Source organism: Kryptolebias marmoratus, linkage group LG22 (assembly GCF_001649575.2).
Source record: "Kryptolebias marmoratus isolate JLee-2015 linkage group LG22, ASM164957v2, whole genome shotgun sequence".
NCBI lineage: Eukaryota > Metazoa > Chordata > Actinopteri > Cyprinodontiformes > Rivulidae > Kryptolebias > Kryptolebias marmoratus.
This window is the reverse complement of record NC_051451.1, coordinates 20,549,156-20,573,384: the sequence shown is the minus strand read 5'-3', so window position 1 is coordinate 20,573,384 and position 24,229 is coordinate 20,549,156. Positions and strand designations below refer to the sequence as shown.

The 24,229-nt window shown below is 39.0% G+C and overlaps 1 protein-coding gene across 4 annotated transcripts in view; it reads left to right on the top strand.

Annotated features, from left to right (window-relative positions):
- march8 (membrane-associated ring finger (C3HC4) 8) overlaps window positions 1–24,229 on the top strand; it is an 80,162-nt gene that overhangs the window by 44,079 nt on the left and 11,854 nt on the right. For 3 of the 4 annotated variants that reach the window (XM_025009163.2, XM_017432432.3, XM_037973666.1), the window contains exons 3-4: window positions 12,877–12,927; window positions 22,027–22,106. In XM_025009163.2, the coding sequence (XP_024864931.1) occupies window positions 12,877–12,927; window positions 22,027–22,106 (131 nt within the window). Of the gene's footprint in view, window positions 1–1,949; window positions 2,815–12,876; window positions 12,928–22,026; window positions 22,107–24,229 lie in introns of those variants that run through there. The other variant, XM_037973667.1, reaches the window with a different exon arrangement.

Sequence of the window (24,229 nt, the reverse complement as noted above, 5' to 3'; positions counted from 1 at the left end):
GTGGGGTTTTATGGAAAGGTTATCTTAACTGTTGTAGATGAGTCTTAAGGCCTAAGTTTTATGCAAACACTGTTAATAATCTTTTTGCCACTGTTAGTTGTGCATTACATTTATAATCTAGTAAAACTATGAGCTGCATTAGAATTGCTATAGCTAGCTGCTGCCACCACCATTTACTTCAATAATAATTAACATTTAATTCAACATTGACCGTAGTGTTAAAGGATTATAAAATAGAATTTGCGTATAGCACCAAGAAATCTTTGAGACTGAAGTCATTTTAAGACGACAGCAAAGAACAGGTCCGTGGCCTTGTTCAGGCTAGCCGTGGGCTTTTCAGATGGGTCAAAACTGAACTCTTATTTCTTCAAACTGAGATCTGAGGTGTTCATGAATATAATAAATATCAAGACTTTTATTTTACTTTAAGTGAATTTACTGTCAGTAACATTTATTATGCTGGTTTTATTCACTATGTTAACTCTATAGCTATGCAAACATGTGAGAAAGCGATCAGGTGACGTCTGAGCACCGGAGTGTATTTTTGGCTGCTGACGGTCGGATGAGTCTCAGTGTAAAGGCTTTGGCGTGGCCGTGCCAGTGGATCTGCTGTAAGACTGTATTTGGAGACCAAAGCTGTTTAAGCAGTTTGACTCGGTGAAAGTAAAGTGCTCTTCAGCTCATTATCCGATCAAGAGAGCCGGAGCCATCTTCAGCACGAAGGCAGAGATGACGGGTCTCACTGTTTCAATTATGTTGAAAATTGTTCTTTTGTTAATATTTGATAAAACGCAACCAAATCTGTTGGAGAGGTACTTAAAGAACACTAAACGAGAGCACTGAACACGAGCACTACATGACATCATGAATAAATGATGATACAGATGACAAACTCAGACCAGCGTTTTACATAGCAATGTAAACAACAAAATTAATCAAATGTCAAACAGAAGAGTAACACAAAAATGTTTAATAATATTGTAGATATTAAACTAAGTATGTTACAAAACCTTGTAAATGACATTATGTGCGATCTTATGCAATACGACAGGATTTTGCAAGAAAGAATAGCACTCAGAGTATGTATTGAGGATAATTCTCAGCTACTATCACACCAAATTTTAGCTCAATATCTGTAGAAATTACTGAGTTTTAGACATTTTGAGTTGGGTGCGTCTGTTAGCTGTGAATGAATGGGATGACTGCAAAAGTCAACCAGGTGTAGATGTACGTCCAATGATTACTTTCTGAGAATTTCATTAAAATCTGTGAAATGGTTTATGGGATATTTCGCTAACATGACAAACAAACACACAGACAGCCAGGTGTAAACATTACCCTTTTACCTTTAGGCGGCGTGGACAATCAAAGCAGAATTAAAAAAATCATAATAATGGCTGTTTGTTAATTATGTTTATTTTTATTAAATACTTAAATCATTGAGTGTCTCTTTTTTTTTATTTTTGTCTCAAAAACCAATCTGTAGTTTTTAATCCTTTTTAAATCCTTCAATGAGCAATCCAAAGTGGGGAAAGAAGTTGTATTCAGCACAAACCGTCATCCATAGCGTCCTAGAGTTGATTCTAATGAACCAAATGGGATTTAAACATGCCTGTTCATACAAAAAATGACCTGTTGGTAAAATAATTAGCCGTTTCTGTGTCCTAAACCCGTTTTGTTTTGTTTTTAACATGATTGAAATTAACATAATCTGTCTTCTTTTTTTTTCTCCCCCCTATCTATAATTCTTTTTGGTCCACTTTTCTGTTTCACTTTTTATTGGCTTTACTTCTGGAAACGTGCTGACATCATTATTCTAAGTGACTGTACAGAAAAGAAGGACTTTATGTGTTTATTAGTGGACATTGCTTGACGTGTTGTCAGCATGTGAGTGATAGTTATGCTGCGTCCTTGAATCCAGCTGTGTGTGTGTGTGTGTGTGTGTGTGTGTCTCATGAGTTACCTTCTGTCATTTCTGCTCCACCTTGCACCTCTCTTTGCTCACAGGAGATTGGCGGATGTGTTAGTAACAGCCTCCCTGATTGGTGGGCGCTGATAGTGGTTTATAAGCGCTTCAGTGGATGACTCTGTCTTTAAACGGTGGTGGATTCAGAGGGAGGGGGCTGTTGGTGTGTGTGATGGTGCTGGATGGGCTTTAAGCAGGGTTAGATGGGGGGTGCTTTATGGTTCAGCTCAGTGCGCAGAGCAGACGGTCTATTTAAAGGACACCTCTTCCTCTTGAATGATTCAACAGCAGTTTGCCCCTCCCCCACTTCTTGTCAAGATCAGCTGGATGAAGTGCTCAGCCAATGGGATTACAGCAGCAGACTGACTGTGTGTGTGTGTGTGTGTGAGTGTGTGTGCTCTGTAGCTGAGAAGGGAGGCAAGCCTGGACAAGCAGCAGCAGAACCACTTCCTGAGTATTTGTGTTTTGAAAAGAAGAATGTAGAGCATTCAGTCCACTCCACCTGTCTTCTCATCGGTCTTTGTCTCTCCTCTGTCCTGCCTGTCCTGCAGTCGCCACGGTGACAGCTGGCATTGTTGCTGCAGCTCCACTTCCGTATTTGCCGAGGCTTGTCTTGTTTTTTTATTTATTTTTTATTTTTTTTGTCTGGGACTCTCGCAATCTGGACTCATCTCGAGGATTTACAGACAGGGGGGAAATGTAACCTTCCTGAGCAACCATTGTCTGCGTGAGGGTGTGTGAGTGTGACAGGGTGTGTGTGTGTGTGCGTGTGTGTGTGAGAAAGAGACCGAGAAGTGAGGTGGCTCCAGGAAGCAACCATGAATTCCTGTTGGAAAATGAAAATCCAGGTACATGTTCTTGTTTCTATCGCTGCTGTTGGTGGTGGTGTAATTTTTATGCTGTGAAACCATTTTTTTACATGCAGAGAATCAGTGATGATGGTGATAAAAACGGAGGAGGGGTCTCATTGTTGTTTCCTTTTACTGGTTGTTATGGTGAGGCCTTTTGTCTCAGTGGTGATGGCGGAGTGCTTCTACGCCAGCAGCCATGAGATGAAAGAGTTGGCAGGAATATGTGCTTTGTCTTGTTTCGTGTTTTCTGACAGAACAGACTTCATCTATCCCTTCAGGGGGTTATGGATTAGTGTGTGTGTGTGTGTGTGTACTGATATAATTTTTGCTCATTTTTTATTTGTGTATTCGGCTCTGCCTTTTGGGGATGTGATGTTGTTTTTTTACAGTCCAGAGGAGCATCTGCCACTTCCTCGGTCTGAAAGGTTGACCCAGTTTCCCTTGTGGTGCTGTCCTTTGTTCTGGAAGAGTGGGGGGTTGCAGATTTGGTGTAGAACTTCCTGATAGCGTTGTTATCAGTCCGCACGTTGTCACAGTGTTTGATGATGGAGGAACCGTCCAAATCCTTGTCCCTGCCAGTGTTGTATCCTCGTGTGTCCTGGCATTTAACTGTACGTCTGTGCAAAAAAGGAGGCAGGACATCTGCAGCTCTAGCTGCAAAGAACTCCAGAAATGTTCAAAACCTCATTGGCAGAACGACCAGACATGGAAATAGTTTTTGTCCGTCTTGATGCAGAGCTTAGCATATCACATCATCAACTGATGAACCAAATCGCACAGCTTTGTGTCAAATCTGCAGCTGTTTGGAGGGAGAGGGGGTTGGATTAGGGAAGTCACATGTCAGGGCAAAGCTTAAAGCTGTTTTACATGGGAGATGGAGGGGAAAAATGAGAGGGAGAGAGACCGAGAGATGATGAGGCTGGACAGGGCATGTTGCAGAGGGAGTTCCTGGTGCAGCCATGACAGTTTTACTCACAAGATAGGTATTTGTTTGTGTTCAGAGACTCAGCTTTTCCACGTGGCTCTAATGTTCAAACAGGTTTTAGTTTCCATAAGTGATCACTGGAGATAAATACACCTGAATTTCAGGTAGTGCTTCATCAAAATAAGGGCCCCTTTATGAAAGATTTTATAATGCATCATAAATAGTTTATTCATACAATGAGGCAACGTCACTATTTGTCAAGATCAGGTGCTGTGCTTTTATTCATTTCTTAATAAATTACATTTCAAATATCAAACACTTGGCGGTAACTTACCTGCATTTGATGAACGTTTGTAGATACAAAGTTAAGATCATTATTATGCAATGCTCTTGCACGTGGATATCAAAAACAGCTTATGTGGGAATAACATTATTTTGTCCTAGATTGTTAATTGTTTTGATTTATGACATGTGCTGCTGACCTCTTGGCCAGGTCACCCTTTGAAAAGAGATTTTAATCTTAATGAGTATATAAAGTTTAAAGTTTATGTAGTTTTGAAGTAAAGTACTTGACTCTGTTCATACACTGAAGCAAGCTCACTTTTTGGCAGTGTTTTTTAAATGATTAATGTTTTATGAGAAGTGTACAAACTTTTGAAAAACCTACTTTATAAAACTTTAATGAATCACTTTATAAAAGGAACCTTATTAGGACATAGACGTCCATTTCAAGTCATTTAAGGCCAACTTGGATGTTTTTACCTCAGTCGATGGTTGCAAACTAAAAAGCATATAGACTGCTCCTCCAAATAATGCTTAATAGCCATGACTGATGTGAAGAAGACAGAATTATGCAGCCTTGAAATATTGCGTTCAGCTAAATAACAGTTTGATCACTGTATTTTCAAACAAAATAGCTTTTTATACCACAGTCTTCAATGCAAGTTTTGTTGACTTGACCTTTTTGCTTTCTGTTAGCGCCTCTTTGTTTCTGCCAGCCTCTGAGTGAATGATTTTATCACTTGGGGATATGATATTATTAATAATAATGCATCTAATTAGAAAGCACTGCGCTGAACTAATTATCTGTAGCTTGACTTTTTCCACACGAGTCATAAATAATTTTGTATGTCATGTGAACAAGTAAATTGCAAAGAGTTTGCTACTGATTAAATATGGCTTCATTGCATAGTTGCTAAATTATACCAACAGATCTTTGGCTCTTCCTTTTGTGGAGCAGACTCCCTCTTTGGATTTCACTTTGCTTATATCACACATTCCCCAAAGATTCGTTTCAGATCTGCTTTTTTATTGTAGCTCTCATTACGGTTAAATTAGACTTTGATATTCCGTCTGTAATAATGCCACGCGGCCCTGCTGGATTACATCTACATGGTCCCCGACATGACGGTCACTGTCTCAGTTTACCATATCCTGTTTGGACACACTGATGTAATTATGCCTGAGATGAAGGGAGATGAGAGGAGCAGCAGCAGCAGCAGGAGGAGGAGGAGGAGGAGGAGGAGGAGGTGGTGATGGTGGTGGTGGTGATAGGAAAACCACCAGCATACATCCTGCTGGTAAACCCAGACTGAGATTTTTTATTCATGCAGTCAAAAGCTGTAGATTTGTGCAGGAACCGACTGCAGTCGTTTCCTTCCTCCCCTGAAGTTTTGCTCAAACTCAGTATGATGTGGTTTTATAATTCACACACCCTTTAAGACCCACACACACAAATATTGCTGGCTGCCACTTCATTTCGTTTATTAATTCATCTTGTGTTTGAAAAAAGAAAAAGGAAAAATCCCCTCAAATAGGAAATGCCAACTATGTTCAGTTGTTTTGTAAGATTTTATTTAACTGCACGATCCTGCAGTACATGAAATCCATTTTCCTTCGGTTCAGACAAAGCTCTGGCATTATTTTGTTTGCTTTTGTGTTTATATTTTAGAAGTCTGTGGCCAGCCAAGCTCTGGATGTTGTTACTGCACATACTTTAGACTTCTCATCTGCTCGGCTGCCCACTCAGAGTCAGCCTGCATTTCCTCCTTAAGTGACCGCCGGACACTGGCTGGGACAGGAAACCACAAAAAGGCCCGACTTCCTCTCCCGAAGCGTCCCCTTTGTTGTGGATGTTACGAGGCCGTGTCACTTGTGATCAGGGAGGAGATGAAAAATGCTGCGTTTGCTCGAATGTCTCCATGTGTTTGTGTGTTTGTTTGTACCAGCTGAAATTTCCTGGTGAGCGATGCGTTTGTAGTGGCACGATCAACTTTGCTGGTATTTGTTTTATGTGATTTAGTTGAGGTTTTTTTTTTTTCTTTTTCTTGTTTTTTTTTTTTTTTAGGCAGAGGAATCATGGTGAATTTTCACTGTAAAGAAATATGGCACTGACTTAACTGCAGCAAAATTCAGCATAATATATAAATAAAGGTGGCCCAATTCTTTGATTTGTTAAGTAAATAACGATCAGCACACAGATATGAAATATTGACAGTATGTCAAGAGCTTTTCAGATTTGAAGGTTTGTTCCACGACATCAATCCATTACTACAGACTGGGAGCTTCAGGCCTTTCCAGTTCTGTGTAATTGGTTTTTATCAGCACTGCTTAGCAGTTTTTCACAGAGACAATTTTCTGATTTTTAGCTCATTTTATCTTCTCTTGGAAATTTCCTATCTTATAATCTGTGTCAGAGTTGGACATAAATTCTCCACATATATCTCTATTTTTTGGACAAACCCAGAACAAAATCTAAGTGACTGGTGTTTATACGTTCACATCGTCTCCAGGAGTGTTGATGTGCTCTGAATCGTTGTGTAACTAAAGAAGTTAATTAAATTCTTACCTACAGACTCTGTTTCTTGGCACTTCTGGATGCCTTTTCCATTTGAATCACAAATCCTGTTTTTAGATTTTCATGTTCCTTTGTGGCGTTTTTCTGCAGCTGATACTGTTTTCCTTTTGATTCTGAAGGCATATTGGGATTGTTTGGAAACAATTTTCTTGTATCTTTATTTACATGCTTCAGTGAAATCTTCACTTACTGAGTAATTCGTGTCTTGCAAATACCTTAACAAGTCCTTTTAATTTAGTCAAATAACTTGAATTAGGTTTTTAAAACTTTTGTTTTTAAATTGGTAACAAAGATTGATTTAATAACATTTCCCCTTGTTTTTTGTTTTGTTTTTAAAGCCGGCTAAGTAAAAGCTGAAATGATTTAACACAGTACACGTGCCTCATAACAGCTTTATAATCGTTCATCCAGTAGCCATAAGAAAGCAACTTCCAACTCTGGCAACGTGTTTTATACCACATTATGAGCTTCATTCCCCACCATAAACACAGCTAAGTTTCTGCCAGCATGCTTAAGTTCCTCTGTTTTATGTAGATTATAAGAAAGGATTTTGTTGAGATGTATTAAAAAACATAATATGGATTTGGGTTTTAGCAAAATTTAGTTCAGCATACTGTACACACTGCAACATCTGCCTGTTGTCTTTTTTTATAAGGTGGTTAAATGTCTCAAATTTTCAAAATCTTTTTAAACAAACGCTTCTTACTTCCACAGCAGTTTTTTTTTTTGTTGTTGTTGTTGTAAATATACAAATTATACATCACAGCACAGGGTTTTGTCCTCTTTCACCCACTGTGTCGCTCACTGCTATTACTCAGTTTTTTCTTAAATCCCCTCAGAACGCAGAGAGCTCACAGTCAAGCTATTCTCTTCAAAACTGGAAATAAAAAATTCGTTTTGACTTGTCATATCTCTAATATAAAGCATTGGGAAAACATAAAAAATTCATATGTATCACCATCTGAGTCTTCTGCTGCTCAAAGTTCAAGACTTTTTCAAATTCTTCTAGTTTAAAGCCTCAAGGAAAAACTTCTGGTTTTTGTACAAGTGTGTTTGAGGCCAAATTTTCAGTCTGTTTCTGCCTCTCATTAACTTGGCAGTCAGGGAGTGACAGCTATAGGTGTGTGGTTACCATGGTGACTGACCATAAAGAGCCACTGGCAGCAGCTTTAACATTTATTTTGATTTTAGTTCTATTTACACTTCTTATACAGTTTATACATTAAAATGTTTTTCTTAGTTTTGATTATTACAAAGTTCTGTGGGAATTCTGGGTATTTGCTCTATTGGCAGCCTTCAAAAAGTTGATCAGAAATTTTCTACTTCAAAATATTCTTTTGCTGTTGGATAGTGACCATGATTAGGCTGTCTGTATGAATCTCAGTATGCTTTGTCACATTTTATCTGGACTGTGTTTGTCCCTGAGCTTTGTTTTCTCTTACTTGTTGACATTTGTGGAGTTTTTGATTAAACTAAATGTCCTGGGTTCTTAGTTTTATATCCTCCAGTTTGGAAAAGTTTATCATAGTGCAGTCGGCATAAGGAAAGCACGCCGATTGGCCCGTTCAAGCTGCGTAATGTGGAGCAGGAGGTCAATGGACTGTGGTTATTAGCTAAACCTTTGACTTTACCACCTTTGACTTCTATCCAGCAGCCTGTACAGGTCCAAGACATTTATATAAAAAAAGAAAAAGGTACAGGAAGAGAGCAATTACACACACAGACACCTGCATCCACTAATTTTACTAATTTAATTCCTCAACAGTCGCCTCATTATCTCTGCCATCATCTTGTCAGGATGTTAGCAACTTGTGGCAGAAGATGAAGTAAAAGAGGACGTTTTTCAGCAAAGAAAGTACAACAACTTTGGGTTGTAGAAACAAGCTGTTTATTGTAACACTTTCAATGAAAGGTGTTATAGAGCTTGGTAGATTCTGATCTAAGTTATTGGATTTAGAGAAATTAACAAAGATATATGTTCTATAAATCACAGAATCTGCTTTTGTAGCTTTTTTATTTTTTGCTTCTTACGTTAGGTTTGAAGATGTTTTTTCCAACCTTTTAGTTTGTGTTGGTGGTTATATAAACTTTTGGAAACAGGTTTTTATGTTAAATTCTGGTCCTGCAGAGTAGGAGTGCTTCAGAGGCAGGTTACAGTGAGTTCTGTCTCTGTGGTGCCTTTAAGGGGGCTCGTGCTCTTTTCCACGCTCGCAGCTTGTTGTAATATTAATGCTGTGTTTACAAGTGATCACACCGTCCCAGGCAACAGAGACGTTTGCCTCTGCATGTTGCTGGAAATGATGGTAGCCTTTTTTTTTTTTTTTTCCACTGCTGGAATCTTACATTGCATGACAGCTATAAGGAGCATTAGAGGCTTGTGCACAGCTAGAGAAAACAAACTCTGTTTGCTGCAATTGTTTCTATGAGCATTTTTAATGAAGATCACGTTGCTCAGTCTGTGCTGGAGAGCAGAGGCAACAAGTCTGAGCAAAGTCCCCTGTCGGATTCTGAATGATACTCCAAGTCAAGGGATGAAACAAATTAAGTTACAGCAAAAACACTCAAATGAAAAAAAGGTTTTTTATGATTGGTGATACAGTGATAGAGATATAAGGATGTGTGATGCGTCCGTTATCAGTTTGTTGCTGCTGTAAAATAACTGTAAACATTTTTTTTCTTCCTTTATGCAGTTTTTTTTAACATTTTATAGTCTTTTAATTTGCAAACAAATTTAGCATATACGTTCATAGGTTAGTGAAGGATATGTTAGCTCTACTCCTACATCACAAACCCCAAGTAGAATCAGGGCAAAACGACAGAGGAATGGCTGACCTGAGAGATGGCCTATTAATTATTTTATTTGTCAACCATTTAGAGTTCACGATTTCCAAGATGATGATATTAAAGAGGAAAAGTTTGAGCCCAGTGGGTTAGAGCACCTTCAAATATTATTTGATATAAAAAGATTTGTGTTGGTTTAAAAGTGGAAAAGAGGCAGTTGACTGAGGTTTTGCCTTTCTAGATCTCATGCATAAAATTTATCAGGTCTCTCTTCCCTTTAGGCCAAGAACAGACATGTGGAAAAAGAGAGACGATTTGAAAATGACCTTTTTCCTCTCTGCTTTCTGTTTTTACAAGCTTGACTATTTGAGTCCACTTTGAGAGTTGTATTATCAAAGGATTTGCCTGCTAACAGACCCTAACATTAAGAAATACAGACTTGGACAACTGTGAAACCTGAAACTAACTTTATCAGAAATATGCATAAGTCTAGACAATAAGACCCCTTTTTAGACTCTGGCCTTGTTGAGAGTGAAGTTAAATCCCAGAGTAGTCTGGGGGACACTTGAGGAGTCTTTTTCTAAAGGAAAAAATTGTGTTTGATAAAACAGTATTTTCCCTATTTAATCTAACCATCCATGTTTGAGTTCTTTCTTCTAATCACTGCTGTCTATAAAAGCAGTACATTGGAGACCTTGTTATTTCTAAAAGCTCTGTATCTGCTTGGCATTCCATTTTTGACAAAGAACTGGGTATTAAGGGCAGAAAACACCAATTTGTTCAACCCCCTTTGTTGTGCCTTACATCCTCGTCTGTCAAATCCTGGATTTTGATCCTTTGCGTCAACTTGACAATTGATTTTCTGAGAAAACTGCACCCATTGAGAGCCGCATTTACCACTGTGTGACGTTGTGTTGACTGCTTGGAAGAAGGAATGACACTGAAATGGGGAAACATGTCCAGGCAGATTCTGAGATCCTGGGACAATTTAGGCATCCAGTTCTGAGATTTCACAACAGTGTGATCCGTCCAGAAGTTTAGCAGGAGTGTCGAGCAGACATCCGAGTTAAGGTTGATATAAGCATGAACCTGATTAGACTTGTGAAGGTATTTAAATGTTTTCTTTGGCTCTGAATTAAATAAAATGGACTGTTTATCTCTTCTACTTTAAATGTGTTTACTACATTCAAAAGTAAAACGAGTTTGCAGTCATTCTGACGTTATCTTTTGGCATTACAGATAAATTCACACAAACTGAGACCATCTTCCTTCAAGCTCTCTCTTCTCCCGCAGATGTTAACACCTGTGTCTTCTCAGCACACCAACAATCGCAGCAATGTCACACTTTTTTTTTTTCCTGTTCTTGTTTCTACACTTGTATGTGTGAATTTAAAGCTTCAGCTGTGTCACAGCATTGGCCAGAAAGTGCATCTTTAAGGACCGAGAATAAAACACAGTTTAATATTAGGGGGGAACCGGCCACATACCTGCAGCTGACGTTTTCTTCAAGGTGGTGAATGAGCAGTAAATTGTCTTGACTTTAATCCTCATAAAGTGACAGTGATAGAAGGTTGTCTTGTTGCTCGGACCAGCTGAAAATTAAAGGTCACTCGCAGGAAGATATATATTTTTTTTCTGTTTAAGCTTTCCTCTCTGTGTTGAGCACAAATTAACTGCCCTTTCCTCAGAGGAAGACCAGACGTGGGTGTGAGTGTTGTTTGTGCAGAGTGAACTTTTGAAGTTAGAAGACTTGTTAGCATCTAATAATTCAGTTTATGAGTTTCTGTGACAAAGATGGTGGCGTTCAAGGAAGTCCTTTAATGACCACACAAACAATTTGTGTTGTCTGTGTACAGCATGAGTGCTTGGAAGTGTATTTGTGTGTGTGTTTCATGTTGTCCTTCTATAAACAGCTGGAATTTACTGTGAAAGGTCCCACACTAATGTTCAAGAAATTTACCGGTTGCGTTAGAAAGAATTTTTTTCTAATCTTTGCATGCTCTTGTTTCTTGTGCCCTATTCAAAAGTGTGGAAATTGAGGAAAAACTAAAGAAAAATGCAGAAGACTCTGCAGAAAAATGTATTACTTCACACTTTAGTTGGTTCATAAGATGTTCGTTTTGGAATAATCTGCTTATTCTGACACTAAATCATTTAACTTTTGCAAAAGACCCAAAATCCAAGTTCCATTCAATCCAAAATATATTTTTTACCTAACACTGCAGCTTTAAAGCAAATGACACCTTGTTCATCTGTTTTCCACACTGATCAACAAACGTTGGTGCGCCATGATTTAGCCTCAGAGCCTGATGTTTTTAATGGATCATTATCCATCTGTTCTGGCAGAGGGAGTCCAGTCCTTGCAGTCTTTTTTTTTTTTATTCTACCTGAACTTGCCAGGATCAGCTAATCACAGACATTATCTAACACAGAGAGGGTTTGCTGCGATTTAAAACAAGTGAACTTGTTTTATTTATTTGATCAGCTGTATTATTATGTCTGTACATGTTGAGGCCACTTGAACATAAAAATATATGTAGAAGTTCTCGACTACTTCCATATTTGTTTTGTAATGCTGAGAAAGAAAAATACATAAAATCTTTGAGCTGGGTGTGAAAAAATATATAATAAAGGAATCAAAAAGTCATTAAGAGACCGTAGTGGAGTTTTAACTATTAGTCATAACCTATAAATTTATATACAAGTAGTGTTTGAGTTATTGAGCCAAGATTAGTCTTTGTGTGGTCTGTAGTTTGAAAAGAGTAATCTATATTTTATTTTCCTCTCAATGATTCAATGGAGCCATGTTAAGTAGAAAAACTGTTCCCACTGTGCTGGTTTCTCACTGCAGCGATTCGTTCGTGCTTCTGCACTCGACCCATTAGGCTCAGTGTGAAGTCAGCATTATGTAACGGTGATTGATTACTCATAAAGGAAGCATGCATGGCTTTAACACCAATATTTAATGAAGCACAACGCCCCAGTGGCGGTTTATCCCAGTCTCTTATGCAAACCAAGGACGGCGAGTGAAAATTGAAGATCATTAAAGCCTCATAACAAGACTTGACAGCTCTGGAAGTATTTTTGCTTGTTTTGCCCCCCTCCCCCAGTAATGATGCAAATATTGTGACACCGTTTGGTTTGCAGTTTGGACGGATGCGTTGTGCAATCAGCTCGTCTTTCTTTCGTCTCATGCCAGACCGAACTTGATTAACCATCTTAAGATGCCAACAGAGTAAGGCTCAGAACTCCTGAGCTGCTGAGAAACGCGGCTTGCGTCAGTCATCATGAACCCATCTTTCCTGATCCAAGTCAAAATGATATTTCCTCGTTCTTTATTTCAGCATGGGGGTGGACACTTAATTTTTTGTGAGCAAACATGAAATGAATTGCTATGACTTATGATGAAACGGTTGGTCTTGTGGGTTTTTCTTTGTTGTTGTTGTGTGTGTGCTTTTTATTCACTGAGGCTGTTTTTTTTTTTTGTCTTTTACAGAATGAAAAACCTCTGGGTCATTCAGCAAGTAGGTCCAGCAATATATCCAAGGTGAGTGAATTACATACAAAAACAACTAAATGCTAAATTAATTAAATGTCTGTCATGAAGGAGTTCATATCAGCTGCCACCTTTTATGCCAGAGTTTTAAACAAAGATTATCTTATGATGAGAAATTACATTTTAATCAAACCTTGCATAAGGTGTTTTAAACATATCTCATTTGTTTTTGGAGTTTTGTTAGATATATTGGTACTCTATGTGTTGAGTAAGCGTCTCAGCCACAACCACACCAGATTTTAACCTAATGTCCATAAAATATGCTGAGGTATTGCTATTTTTGTGTTTGCTAAGGTTGATTAGCTGTGGCAGCCATCTTGAAATAGGTAGACTCCAAATGATAAATGGTTGTAGATGTATCCTCCAGTGATTAATTTCAGAAAATTTCAATAATGTCCATCCAGTGGTTCATGGGATATTCTGCTAACAGACAGCAGTGACACTAACAGTCACTCGTTGGCTAGGGATAAAGACCTACAGCGGAGTAAAAACGGCTGATTGATAACCTTTTATTTACTTTAAATTGCCCAGATCAGGGTCACCTCTCCGATCAACCCCTGCCTTTCTTCCTTTTCTTTTTCCTCCATTGTCCCTGAAGCCAACAGCCTGCCGTGGTTTCATTCCTCGCTCTCCTGAGCCTCTTAAAAGATAAAGCCTTTACTTGTACTAATAGATGTCAGGGTTATTTTGTCACCAGGGACGACCCGCAGCAGTAATGTTTGATTCACGCGCCTCTCCCTCTTTAAACGTGAGCAACATGGCAGTTAATGCACCCAGGTGGCAAATTTACTGATCATTTTCAGGGTAATGGCTGTGGTTCGACATAAATATTGTTCTCTAAAATGATGTGCAACTTCCTTATTAAAGAGGTACAATAAAAACAGACTGTAAACTGGTTGTTCATGGCATAGATTTATTGGATTCCTAGATTCAGAAAGTCCTAAGTTAAGAACATTTTTTCTGCTCAATGACAGATTACAAATGTGTTTAAGCACAAAAATGGCTACAACTCAGTCAGTTTTAAGGATGTTGAGCTACAATTTGGTGTGGTAGTAGCTGAGAGTCATCCCCAACACATACTGTGAGTGGTATCACATAATGTAATTTACAAGGTTTGACCAAAAAGGCTACAACCCTGTCCCTTCTGCAGGGTATGATTTTAGTTCAAATCTCTAGCATTGAAGGCAGTGAGCAATATGCGTTCTTTCAAAGAATGCTAGGCTTTTAACTTAATATTATGAATCAATATTTGCTGTTTTTTTTTATTTGGAGATTGTCTGCAAAGCTGTTACTGTTGAAATGAAAATGCTTTTCAGTTTTTACTAAAATTACTACATAAATATTTCCAAACTACTTGAATCATATAATCAACTTCACTTTTATAAGAGACTAAATTGTTCCTTCTTCACTATAAAAGCTATCAAAACAGAAGTAGAAAATGTAAACGTTTACAAACGTCAGGGTTGGTTATAATTTAAAACTAAAATGACATTTTTTTTTTTTGTAACTGTGTTCATGTAGCTCATAAAACTCCAGTCTGAAATACTGAAACGTAAGCTGACCCTGTGGGAGCTGACTTTGTTTTTCGTTGAACAAAAACAACTAATGGTTCTGATCTCATCTAATTCTGAAAGAAAGCAAAAAGCTGTTTAACTGTAGAAATCCTCATTTTTGGTATCTGTGGTGAACAAGAATGAATTCTTGACTAATTTCCTGTCATTGAAATTTATACATACTCCTGTTTCCTACAGTCTGATGTCTGAAATGCCTTATTATCTGTATGAAGCTTTGTCAACTAACATTGTGGAATTTTTAGCATAAAAAAGCCTGCTTTGTGCATTTGTTGCAAGCGAAACGGCAGTATAGAGGCTCCTTTATGTCTTTTTGGATGATTCAGATATTTTCAAGGAGAAAAAAATAATAGACAGATATTTCATTTTGTCACATGGGAAAAGTGGTGATAGTTATTGGTTTAAAAAAAGAAAAAAAGACATTAACATCACTTCATAGGTCTAAATATATTGCAACATTTCTGTAAAAATTATTAGGTGTGTTTTCTGCCCTTTTTTAAGAGTTGTTTGTCAGAGATTAAAACCCCCATTCTTTCTTATTTTTCTGCTTAGCTTTCAGTTCACACAAACACATGCACCAGGAATTGTTTTTTTTTTTTTTTTTTACAAATTGATTTCATTGGTTTGCATTAAGCAGACACTTTGTCTTTGAATGTCCTACAGAGACCACCATTCATCTGGCACATGTGTGTGTTAAATGAAGTGATAGACGTAAAGTATTAAGAATGCTCTTAAGTTTGACAGCTTTAATTAATGTTCAGCAGTCCTCCTGCCAGCTGCTGTTTCCTTCTCCTCCCTTAAGGGAAACTCGACTGACGGGCAGGTTTTAAATCGGTATTAATTGTTCTTTGGACGGATGAGTGAGCTGAAAGTCTCGTCTGTTTAAAGAAAGTGAGTCAGCTCGAGAAAGAAAAGGTCTCTGGATTAAATGCAAGACTAAATTTGAAACTCCGAAAAGGAAGGAGCGCAATAAACTTTTGACGGATGCTGTCAAAAAGTGCTCAACACTGGATTATTTAAAATGTGTGATTTATTTTCAGTAACGCCCAAACTTTTTGAAAGCAAGCTCCTGTCAAGATGTTTGAATATGATCTGCAAGACTACAGGAATAAAAAATTTTTTATTCATATATGCGATATATTTACAAGTCCCCTCGCTCTCTGCTGTTTTGGCAGGGTGAGATGAAAGATTTTTATATTTCCAGCAGCGACTCAAATGCTCCTCCTGCAGAAAGAATGCAAAATGTAGGTCAAGTTAATTTGTCTTGCAGCGTTAGATCACAGTAAAATATAAAACCGACTAAAGAAATTACATTTTCTGAAAAATTCAGCATGATTGAGAGGTGACTTTGCTAAAAATTTCTGATGAGCCTGAAAATGAGTTGTTAAAGCAAAAGGCTGAACACCAGCTAAAAGCAGCAAAACGCTAGCTAAAAGCTGAAAGTAGCAGAACAGTAGCTAGACGCAAATAGTAGCGTAAGAAGACAAAAATAAAGCAAGTATGCTGAAGCAGATTTCAAATAGAGCAATGTTTTTGGAATGAACTGAAAGTATTTGTCACTAAAAGTATAAAAATTACAAAAACCAAATGCCGCGGTGATATATGAGTGGCTAAAATATCACAAAATATACATAAGTAGTTAGATTGTTTAAAAAAAACATGGGAAAACAAAAGTTAAAATGCTGAAATAGCATTCAGACAATGAGGTGCTCAGTTAATTCATACGTGTGAATGGAAGGTGCTGCTGAAGAAAGTTTTAATTGATAATCTTGATTTCTTGATTTTTTTTAATCCCACTCAAACTCCATTCTCAGTCAAAAAGAAGGACTCCAAACAAACACATGCTGAATGGCTGCACATGGCTGGGATTCAAACTGAATCACATTGGCTCGTGTCAGATCAAATCAAAAATGGATGCTCTTATCCAATTGTTGACCTACTTAAAAGACACGTCTCCATATAAATAACAGCAGCAGTTTCAGCCTGGGAGGAACGTTTCATAACAGTTTGGTGTGACGGTCCCATTTAGATCATCTGAGAGCTCCGACATAACAAAGAATTTGTTCATTCTGTCAAAGCAACCTGCTCCAGTTCTGTGCTGATATCCTGGCAGGGATGCTTGTGATCCTTCTGGTGTGGACGGATGGATGCTGCTGTTGCTCCTGTTGTTGTTGTTGTTGTTTTCCAGCGGAGCAGAAACGTCCTCGGAGATTGACACAGAAATATATCAAACTTCTAAATGTCGAGGCACTGAAGGAATACCTGTCACAAGACACTTGAAGAAAATCAGGTTTCTGATTTCTAACCAGATTTATTCAGCAGTAAAACAAGATGCAGAGTTTAGCCAGAAGGTAAACTCTTTTGTAAAGACGATATTGCCTCCATCTGTGAGTTGTCACTGTGGGGTCTAAGGTGCATTTATAGTCAATATAAAAGTATTACCAGAGCCAAAACCTCATTATCGTTCATATTTATCACCCACTATCATGAAAAGGCAGATGATAATGTAATTACCTGTGTGTATGTGTGTGTGAGTGCTCGTCTGTTACCAAGTAGTTCATAAACCACAGTATGGATTTTAATGAAACTGTCAGAAACTAATCAATCGAAGTCCATCTACAGCTGGTTAACTTTTGGAGCCAACCTGATCCAAGCTTGCAGTCACAGCTAATCAACCTTAGCAAACACAAAAATGGCCATGAGTCCGTCAACTCTACAAACAGTGAGCTAAACTTCGATGTGGTAGTAGTTGAGTCATTCCCAACACATGCTCTGAGCCCTAACCCTAACACGTATGATTTTTGTTTAAAATGGCAGCATGAAAAGCAGTGAGCGATACGCATCTTTTAAAAGGACAGCTCGTTTTATTGTTGTTTTTAGAAAATGTCAACACATCGAAAACTAAATTCAGAGAACTGTGAATGAAAGACGCAGCAGTCTGAGAAATTTTAATAATGTTTTTTGGCTAAGTGTGAGGAGTAGTGTGTGTTGGCCTCGTTTCCCTACGTGTAAAAGCAGCTCTGGAGCTTTATCTGAACAGAGTGTGTGGGCTGAGGTTTGCCCGCTGATTTGGCACGAGTTGATTTTCCACCCGGCGAGGTCAGGAGGCTTATCTGGAGCACTTTCTCTCTTCAGCGCAGAGAGCCGTGCGGTGCAACCCACACCGTTTGGGGAGGATTTAAAGCACCGCGGTTTTCGTAAAGACACAAATAAGCATTTTGCTGCTCAATGGGCCACTGCTGATTTGCAGGAAGACATCTGGTAGAGCTTTAAATTTGAAGCTTCTGCAGGTTTTGTACTGTCACAAACTCTTGCTGCAGTTCAGGACCCAGACTCTGATATCGTCACATGACCTGTTTTATTAAGTTTGAGATACCAGCTAAATGTGGGCAGGACACTTTTTTTGTTTCGTTTTGTTTTGTTTTGAGGTTTTTTAAGCAAAGTTAATAGTACTAGGAGCATAAAATTTTTTTATTATCTTGCTCAGTCAGGCAGCATTTCTTATTTATATATAAGCTTCAACTGAAGCAGGATCTGGTCCCCAATGGGGGGAAAAAGCCTGCAACACTGTAAAATGACACACATATGGAGACTGAGCAAAAAACAACAAAAAGCCTAGTCGTATTTACATTCTATTAACAGAGTTGCACTGTAAATAATTTCTTTGACATAAAAAAAGGTTATTGAACATATTCATACAATAAAATTAACAGGTTATCATAATTTTTTCATGATAAAGAAGGTTTTTGGAGGTTCAAAGGAAAAAGCAGCACACTTTCTCTGAAATTAAATTATTAATTTTTACCTTTTTACTCAGTTTTGCTTCATATGATTCTTAGATCATTTGATGATTCGGTCTCTGCCTTAGCTGGCAGTAAATGTTCCTATTTGCTGTCAGTAGTGTTTGGTGGTTTGTGATGAAATCTTTAAAAGCTTTGCCTCTTCCTTATACCTGTGTGAGTATATACTGCCAGTTTAGTTTCTACTTTTCAATTCCTTTTCATAACTCCTGAAACTTGATACAGCAGGAATATCTTTCATTATCAGGAGCACAGCGCGGCTTATCTGTGTGTTTTTTACTCAGTTGGCATCACTAGAAAGGTTAAAACACACGGGGTGGTTGCAAGAACACATCTGGGATCCACGCTTGGCAGCTTTAGGATGCCTTCAGAGCCAGGTGAGGCTCTAAAGGAAACAATATGTGGAGATAAACTGCAGTAGTTATCAAACGAGTTTTCAATTTTGAAATTCATATATTTAAATGTTTACAGAGGCATGACCGAATACAAACAACTTAACTGTAAATACATTTGGGACAAAGTAAATAAGGTAATAATTTAGCCTATACTAAATGAACATAATCAGCTTCAAAAAGGACAGACCTTGCATGTTTTCGTCTCTTTCTTGGAAAGATGATAAAATACCAGGTTGTTTGGTATTCATTTTGACCCTGAACACAGTTTTGGATCAGCTTTTGCTGAAACTGATGTCAGCCTTCAATACAGATAAAAATATTTTCAAAACATGAATTAATTGAAACAGAAAAACAACAGTGTTTAAGGGCTTTTGAAGAGCATAAACTACTTTACTCCGCGCCCCATGCCATTTAATATGCATGTTTAAGGTGAAATGAAACAGGGTTTACATCAGGAATTGATGGTTTCTTCTTCAGACTCTGCTGCATATCAAGATTTATCAAGTTGAGCTTAACAGCTCTTGTGCAATTTTGCTGACAAACGGAACTTAAGAAGATAGCATCTGCCTCAACTCTCTCCCATTACTAAAATGTAATAGTTAAAGGCGTAGCATTTCTTGAAGAAATGCATATTGCCCACTGACTTTCATGCTGGAGTTTTAGACTAAGGTCATCGAAGAAATTACAGAGTTTTAGCCGTTTTGGTCAAACCTTGGAAACAACATTTTGTGCAATATCACAAGATCCCGTGCTGTGAATGACTCGGCTACGATTACATCAAGTTTTAGATTAATATCTGTTAAATTGCATGAATCATAGCCACTTTGGGGTTTTCTGAAGTCATTTGGCAGTGGCAGCCATCTTGAGTGGCGTTGGCTCCAATAGTTAATTAGTTGTAGATTGACGTTCAATGATTTCCTGAAAGTTTGATCAAAATCTGTCCAGTGGTTCATGAGATATTTCGCTAACAAACGACTCCAGTAGTTAATGGCAAACTTTTAAACAGAGATGTTGCTCAATCTGTTTGCTCTCAACTACTATCACACCAGCTTTTAGGTCATGATCTGTAAAAGTGAGTCCGTTAGTTTTTTTGACGTCAGTTCGCCGCCATCTTGAATTAAGTTGACTCCAAAGGTTTATTGAGTGAACATCTACAACTGATTACTTTCTGCAGGTTTCATTCAAATTTGCTCTGTGGTTCTAGAGATTATTTGTCACATAAACACACACCCACAAGGAGACCTGGGCAAAAATATTATCATTCACCTTTTGGTGGTGGACGATAATTAGAGTGAGACGTCAAAGGGATGTTAATGAAAAAAGTTAGACTTTGGTGCATTAAGACAAACATTGAACCTTATTTTCTGTACCTTTTTCCATTTTGTTAACATCTCTCCAATGCCATGCTCACTTGTTGGAAGCTTGTATTATAGGAAGTGATTCATTCACCCTATTAAACTTTAACGATTAGTCTTTAAATTAATCCAATGGTTAAAGAACGTTCCTTTCAGGTAGGGGATGTAAAAATGAAATGTGAGAAAATGGTGTTTGAGGAACAAGAGAGGAACTAATAAGTGGGGAAACGGAAATCTATGTATGGGGAAAGTGCAATTAAAGTGTTTGAAGGGCTGAAGAGCTCAAAGAGAGAAGTGGGACACAAAATAAACAGGTGTTGACTTGAGCACGTATGGTGTGAGGATGTATAGTAGAAAATTAGGTGCATCAGAGGCAAGCCAGCCAAGCAACTACATCTGAAAGGATGTGGGCACTGTGGCAAGGCTTGTCTTGATCAAATTCATACCACAAGATTTGATAAAAAAGTAAATGTCTAATATAAGTCAGAAGACTCGGAGGCTGCTGAATAAGAGGAAGTTAATCATTGCAACGTTGAATATATAATCCTCAGGCTGTCATCTGACTGCTCAGAGACGGAGCTGGTTATTTATTGGCCCAACGTGCACAAAAGGGCTCCGTGAATGAGTAACTAAAAGTCAGAGGCTGCAAAATATAGATCACAGGGTCAAAAATATGATCTTACAGCTTGATGGTAATTTTAAATAAATCTTCTGCATGTTATCGTGTTATGTTTTCAGTAAATGTAGAGCTGTAGAGCTGAAGGTGTTTTCCACCTGTGTTGTTAAATGTGCTCTAAAAATGCTTTATTGCTTTGTCATTCATGATTTATTGCAATCAACTCATGTGCCCCAAACAGCAACTTTTGTTGTAAGCTATAAAATATAGAGTAAGTAATAAACAAACAAAAAGAAATATACCTGGTTAATTGCAAACCTTGGGGAAGAAGTAGCACCACGTGTTTGGTCTTTGCTGTGCGAATGAAAGACTTTTTAAAGTGAACTTGGATAAACAGACTGAAGGGCACTGCTGGACATTGAGTTTCCTATTGATCCGTGTCGGTTGGTGCGCCATAAATTTTCCTTTAGTTAGAAATTAAATCGATAGATAATTAGCCTCTCGTTGAAATCACCCTCATGTCTTTATGTTAGCAGCTCAAACGTTGTCTGATGCCACTTTTGTATGTTCCCTATTTGTAGCTGTCACTGATGAGCGCTCGGCTGCACCTTTAAATTGTAGCTAGAGCTTGTGTAAATTACGACATTCAGGAGGGCTGAAATTAAACCAGTAGTGCTTTTGTTGTTGTTGTTTTTAACATAATACTTTATTTCCTCTTTTCTCAACACTGATCCATTTCTTCAACTGTTTGTGTGACGATCTGATAACTTGCTCTGTCACCCACAACTGTCTCACATGTCAGATGAATAAAAACATTTTCTTTATATTAGTTTTTTTACTAGATCTAGTGATTTTGCTGAAATTTTTTAAAACAGCTAAAACTGTCTAGAAGCTAAAAGCAGAGCAAGTATCCTAAAGCTGATTTCAAAGAGTCACTGTTTGAAGGAATTGAAGAGCTCTCAGTGCATGTCTATGGAAAACAATATTTGTAAATAAAGTTATGATTCAGATCCATATAAAGTTGCAAAAAAAAACAAACAGTCATAGCATGCTGAATCAGGTTTCATGCTATAAAAATCCTAATACTGAAGGGTTTGTACTTGTATAATGTTCTGTCAGTGTTGTAACATTTCTTGTTATTGTCCTATGCATTACTATTCATCAGAATTTTCTGTAGAGATGAGTCAGAAGCTGATAGCCCGGTTGCTCACACGCCACAGGATTATTATCAACACAGTTCTTTAATTGACCCTAATTGTTGAGTCATATTGTGGTTGTGTAACTCTAGGGTTTATGTAAAAACATGATTTCATTTTCTGTTCTGAATCGCCTTTTTTGTGTCTTGTTCCTCAGGCGGGCAGCCCGACTTCAGTCAACGCTCCATGCAGTTTCTCAAGGACATCAGTTTCCCCCTCGAGCCAGGACATCTGCAGGTACAAACCACTTCAGCCTCGGTTCACTGCTATAATCTGTGTCCACGGTGGAATGAGCTCTTGAGGGCAATAAACTCAGTCTATGTATCTGTCTTTTACTGGTGAAGTTCCTTATCAGTGGGTGATGTTTGACTTCCCCTTTAGCTTTCAGATGTACACATGGGAGTAGCCCTGACTGCACGTAACGGGCTGTAAAATGGATTTCCATGTTAGAGCAATGGCCTATTATTTGGTTTTGTCAGGTTAAGCAAATGTTTTCAGTCTTTTAATCTCCTTTGTTTGATTTTCTCTTTTTAAAACACGTCTTTTCCGTTTCTCTTTTTTTTTTTTTTTTGTTCATTCCTGCACCCTCTCATCTTGTCTTCATCTATCAAATGATCCTCTGCCATAAAAACACACACACCAACACTCTGACAGCAGCAGTCAGGATCAGGATGCTCTGAAGCAGACCACAGTGGTTCTGCTGAACTCAAACGGTAAAAGCTGCCAAGGTTCAGGGGGGGTTTCAGTGACCACTGTCTGCACAGACACCTTGCCGGCCTCCAAGTTCACCAAACAGCGAGACTGGCTCTCTCTGCTCCGCCCGGCCTCCGTCAGCATCCCGCCCAACAGCTCGCTCAGGTTTTCCCTGTCTCTGAACGACGTGGGCCAGCGCGTGGACAGTCTCTGCCGCGGGCTGCACTTCATCGATCGCACTTGCTCTGAGGGAGAGCTGGACGTAAAGCCTGAGCCCGATGGGTGTTCTGGCTTTGAGCGAAAGGCGCACATACTCGATGGCAAGCTGGTCAGCTCCCCCGCACACCAGAACCCAAATGCCCCACCCTCGAAACGCACCCACCTCATCCCCTCCCTCACCAACGACTACAAATACATGTTGAGCATCCCTTCCAGCAGCTGTCTTTCATCCGATCCAACCGTCACCACTTCCTTTATTCCCAACACCCACCTTTATCCCCCTCCCGCCCCGGGCCCCAACTTCCTCCGTCTCCTCCTTCCCTTTTCTCGATCCTCTACTTCGGCCAGCCTGCAGTGCTCTGATCTGGGCAGCTACGCTTCCCACCTCCACATCACCAAGTCCTCTAGCACTCTGCTGGAAGGCATGCCCTCCGAGGATCCGCTGGGAGACGATGACGTGTTTGAGGAGGACCAGTCCAGATCATCTCAGAAGGGAAAGGAGCAGCCGCCAGCCCAAGGAACAGTTGGGCCAGGTTTTCTCCTAGCCCCCCTGTGCTATATGGATGAGGACAATGACCTGGAATGCTGCTCATCTCCTTTGTCAGAAAAAACAGCGCCACTCTCACCTTATTCTATATCAGGGAACTGCTGCAGGTGGGTGACTGTCTGGATGGTGTAATCCTGTGACTTGGTGAAGCCCACACCACCCCTGTACAGTAATGTGGCAGTGAACCCCAGAGACCCCTGGAGTCGTAGAGAGCACCTCCTCCTGTAGTGTCACCACCCAGCAAATACCTTCCACCATTGCAGCATTAGGCCTCTAAAGCCCTGCTCCATGTAGGAGCTGTTAATCAGAAGAACCTGACACAGATCTACACACACCTCCTCGCTGTCCACCTCCTCTCCAACTGTCAGAATCCAATCCCCTCGTGTGTGTATCTAGAGCAGAAATTTGATGTAATGTCATTTCATATCATTTAATTTCACCGCACTGTTATCTCACTGCTCTGCCGTGTTTTTTGTTTTTTTTCCATTGTGCTGTCAGGCTGTGTTTTTAAAATAATTTTTCATTTTGACTAGATCGATGATGCAGTAAATTGTCTCATATAGGCTGCACCAAACTGTGATTGATTTTGTTCAGATGCCTGAAGCCTTGCGGTGGGAATGGGAGCGGGAATGTTAAGGAATAGATGGAGGGCAAGAGGTTAGTGTTGAAAATTTAATAGCTCTGAAGAGTGCGTTTCTGTCTGGGAAACAGTGGTTGAAAACAGACAGTAGATTTAACAGGTGACTGTCTGAGTCAGCCTTGACTGAGCCAGGCTGTGTTACACAGGATGGATCACATGTAGTATTTGATTACACGTCAGGTCTTGGCTTTATGAACCCGCTGATGAGCCTTAGCTGTAGCAGTGATGGCATGCCATCAGCAGGAATTTCCTGCTCTTTGT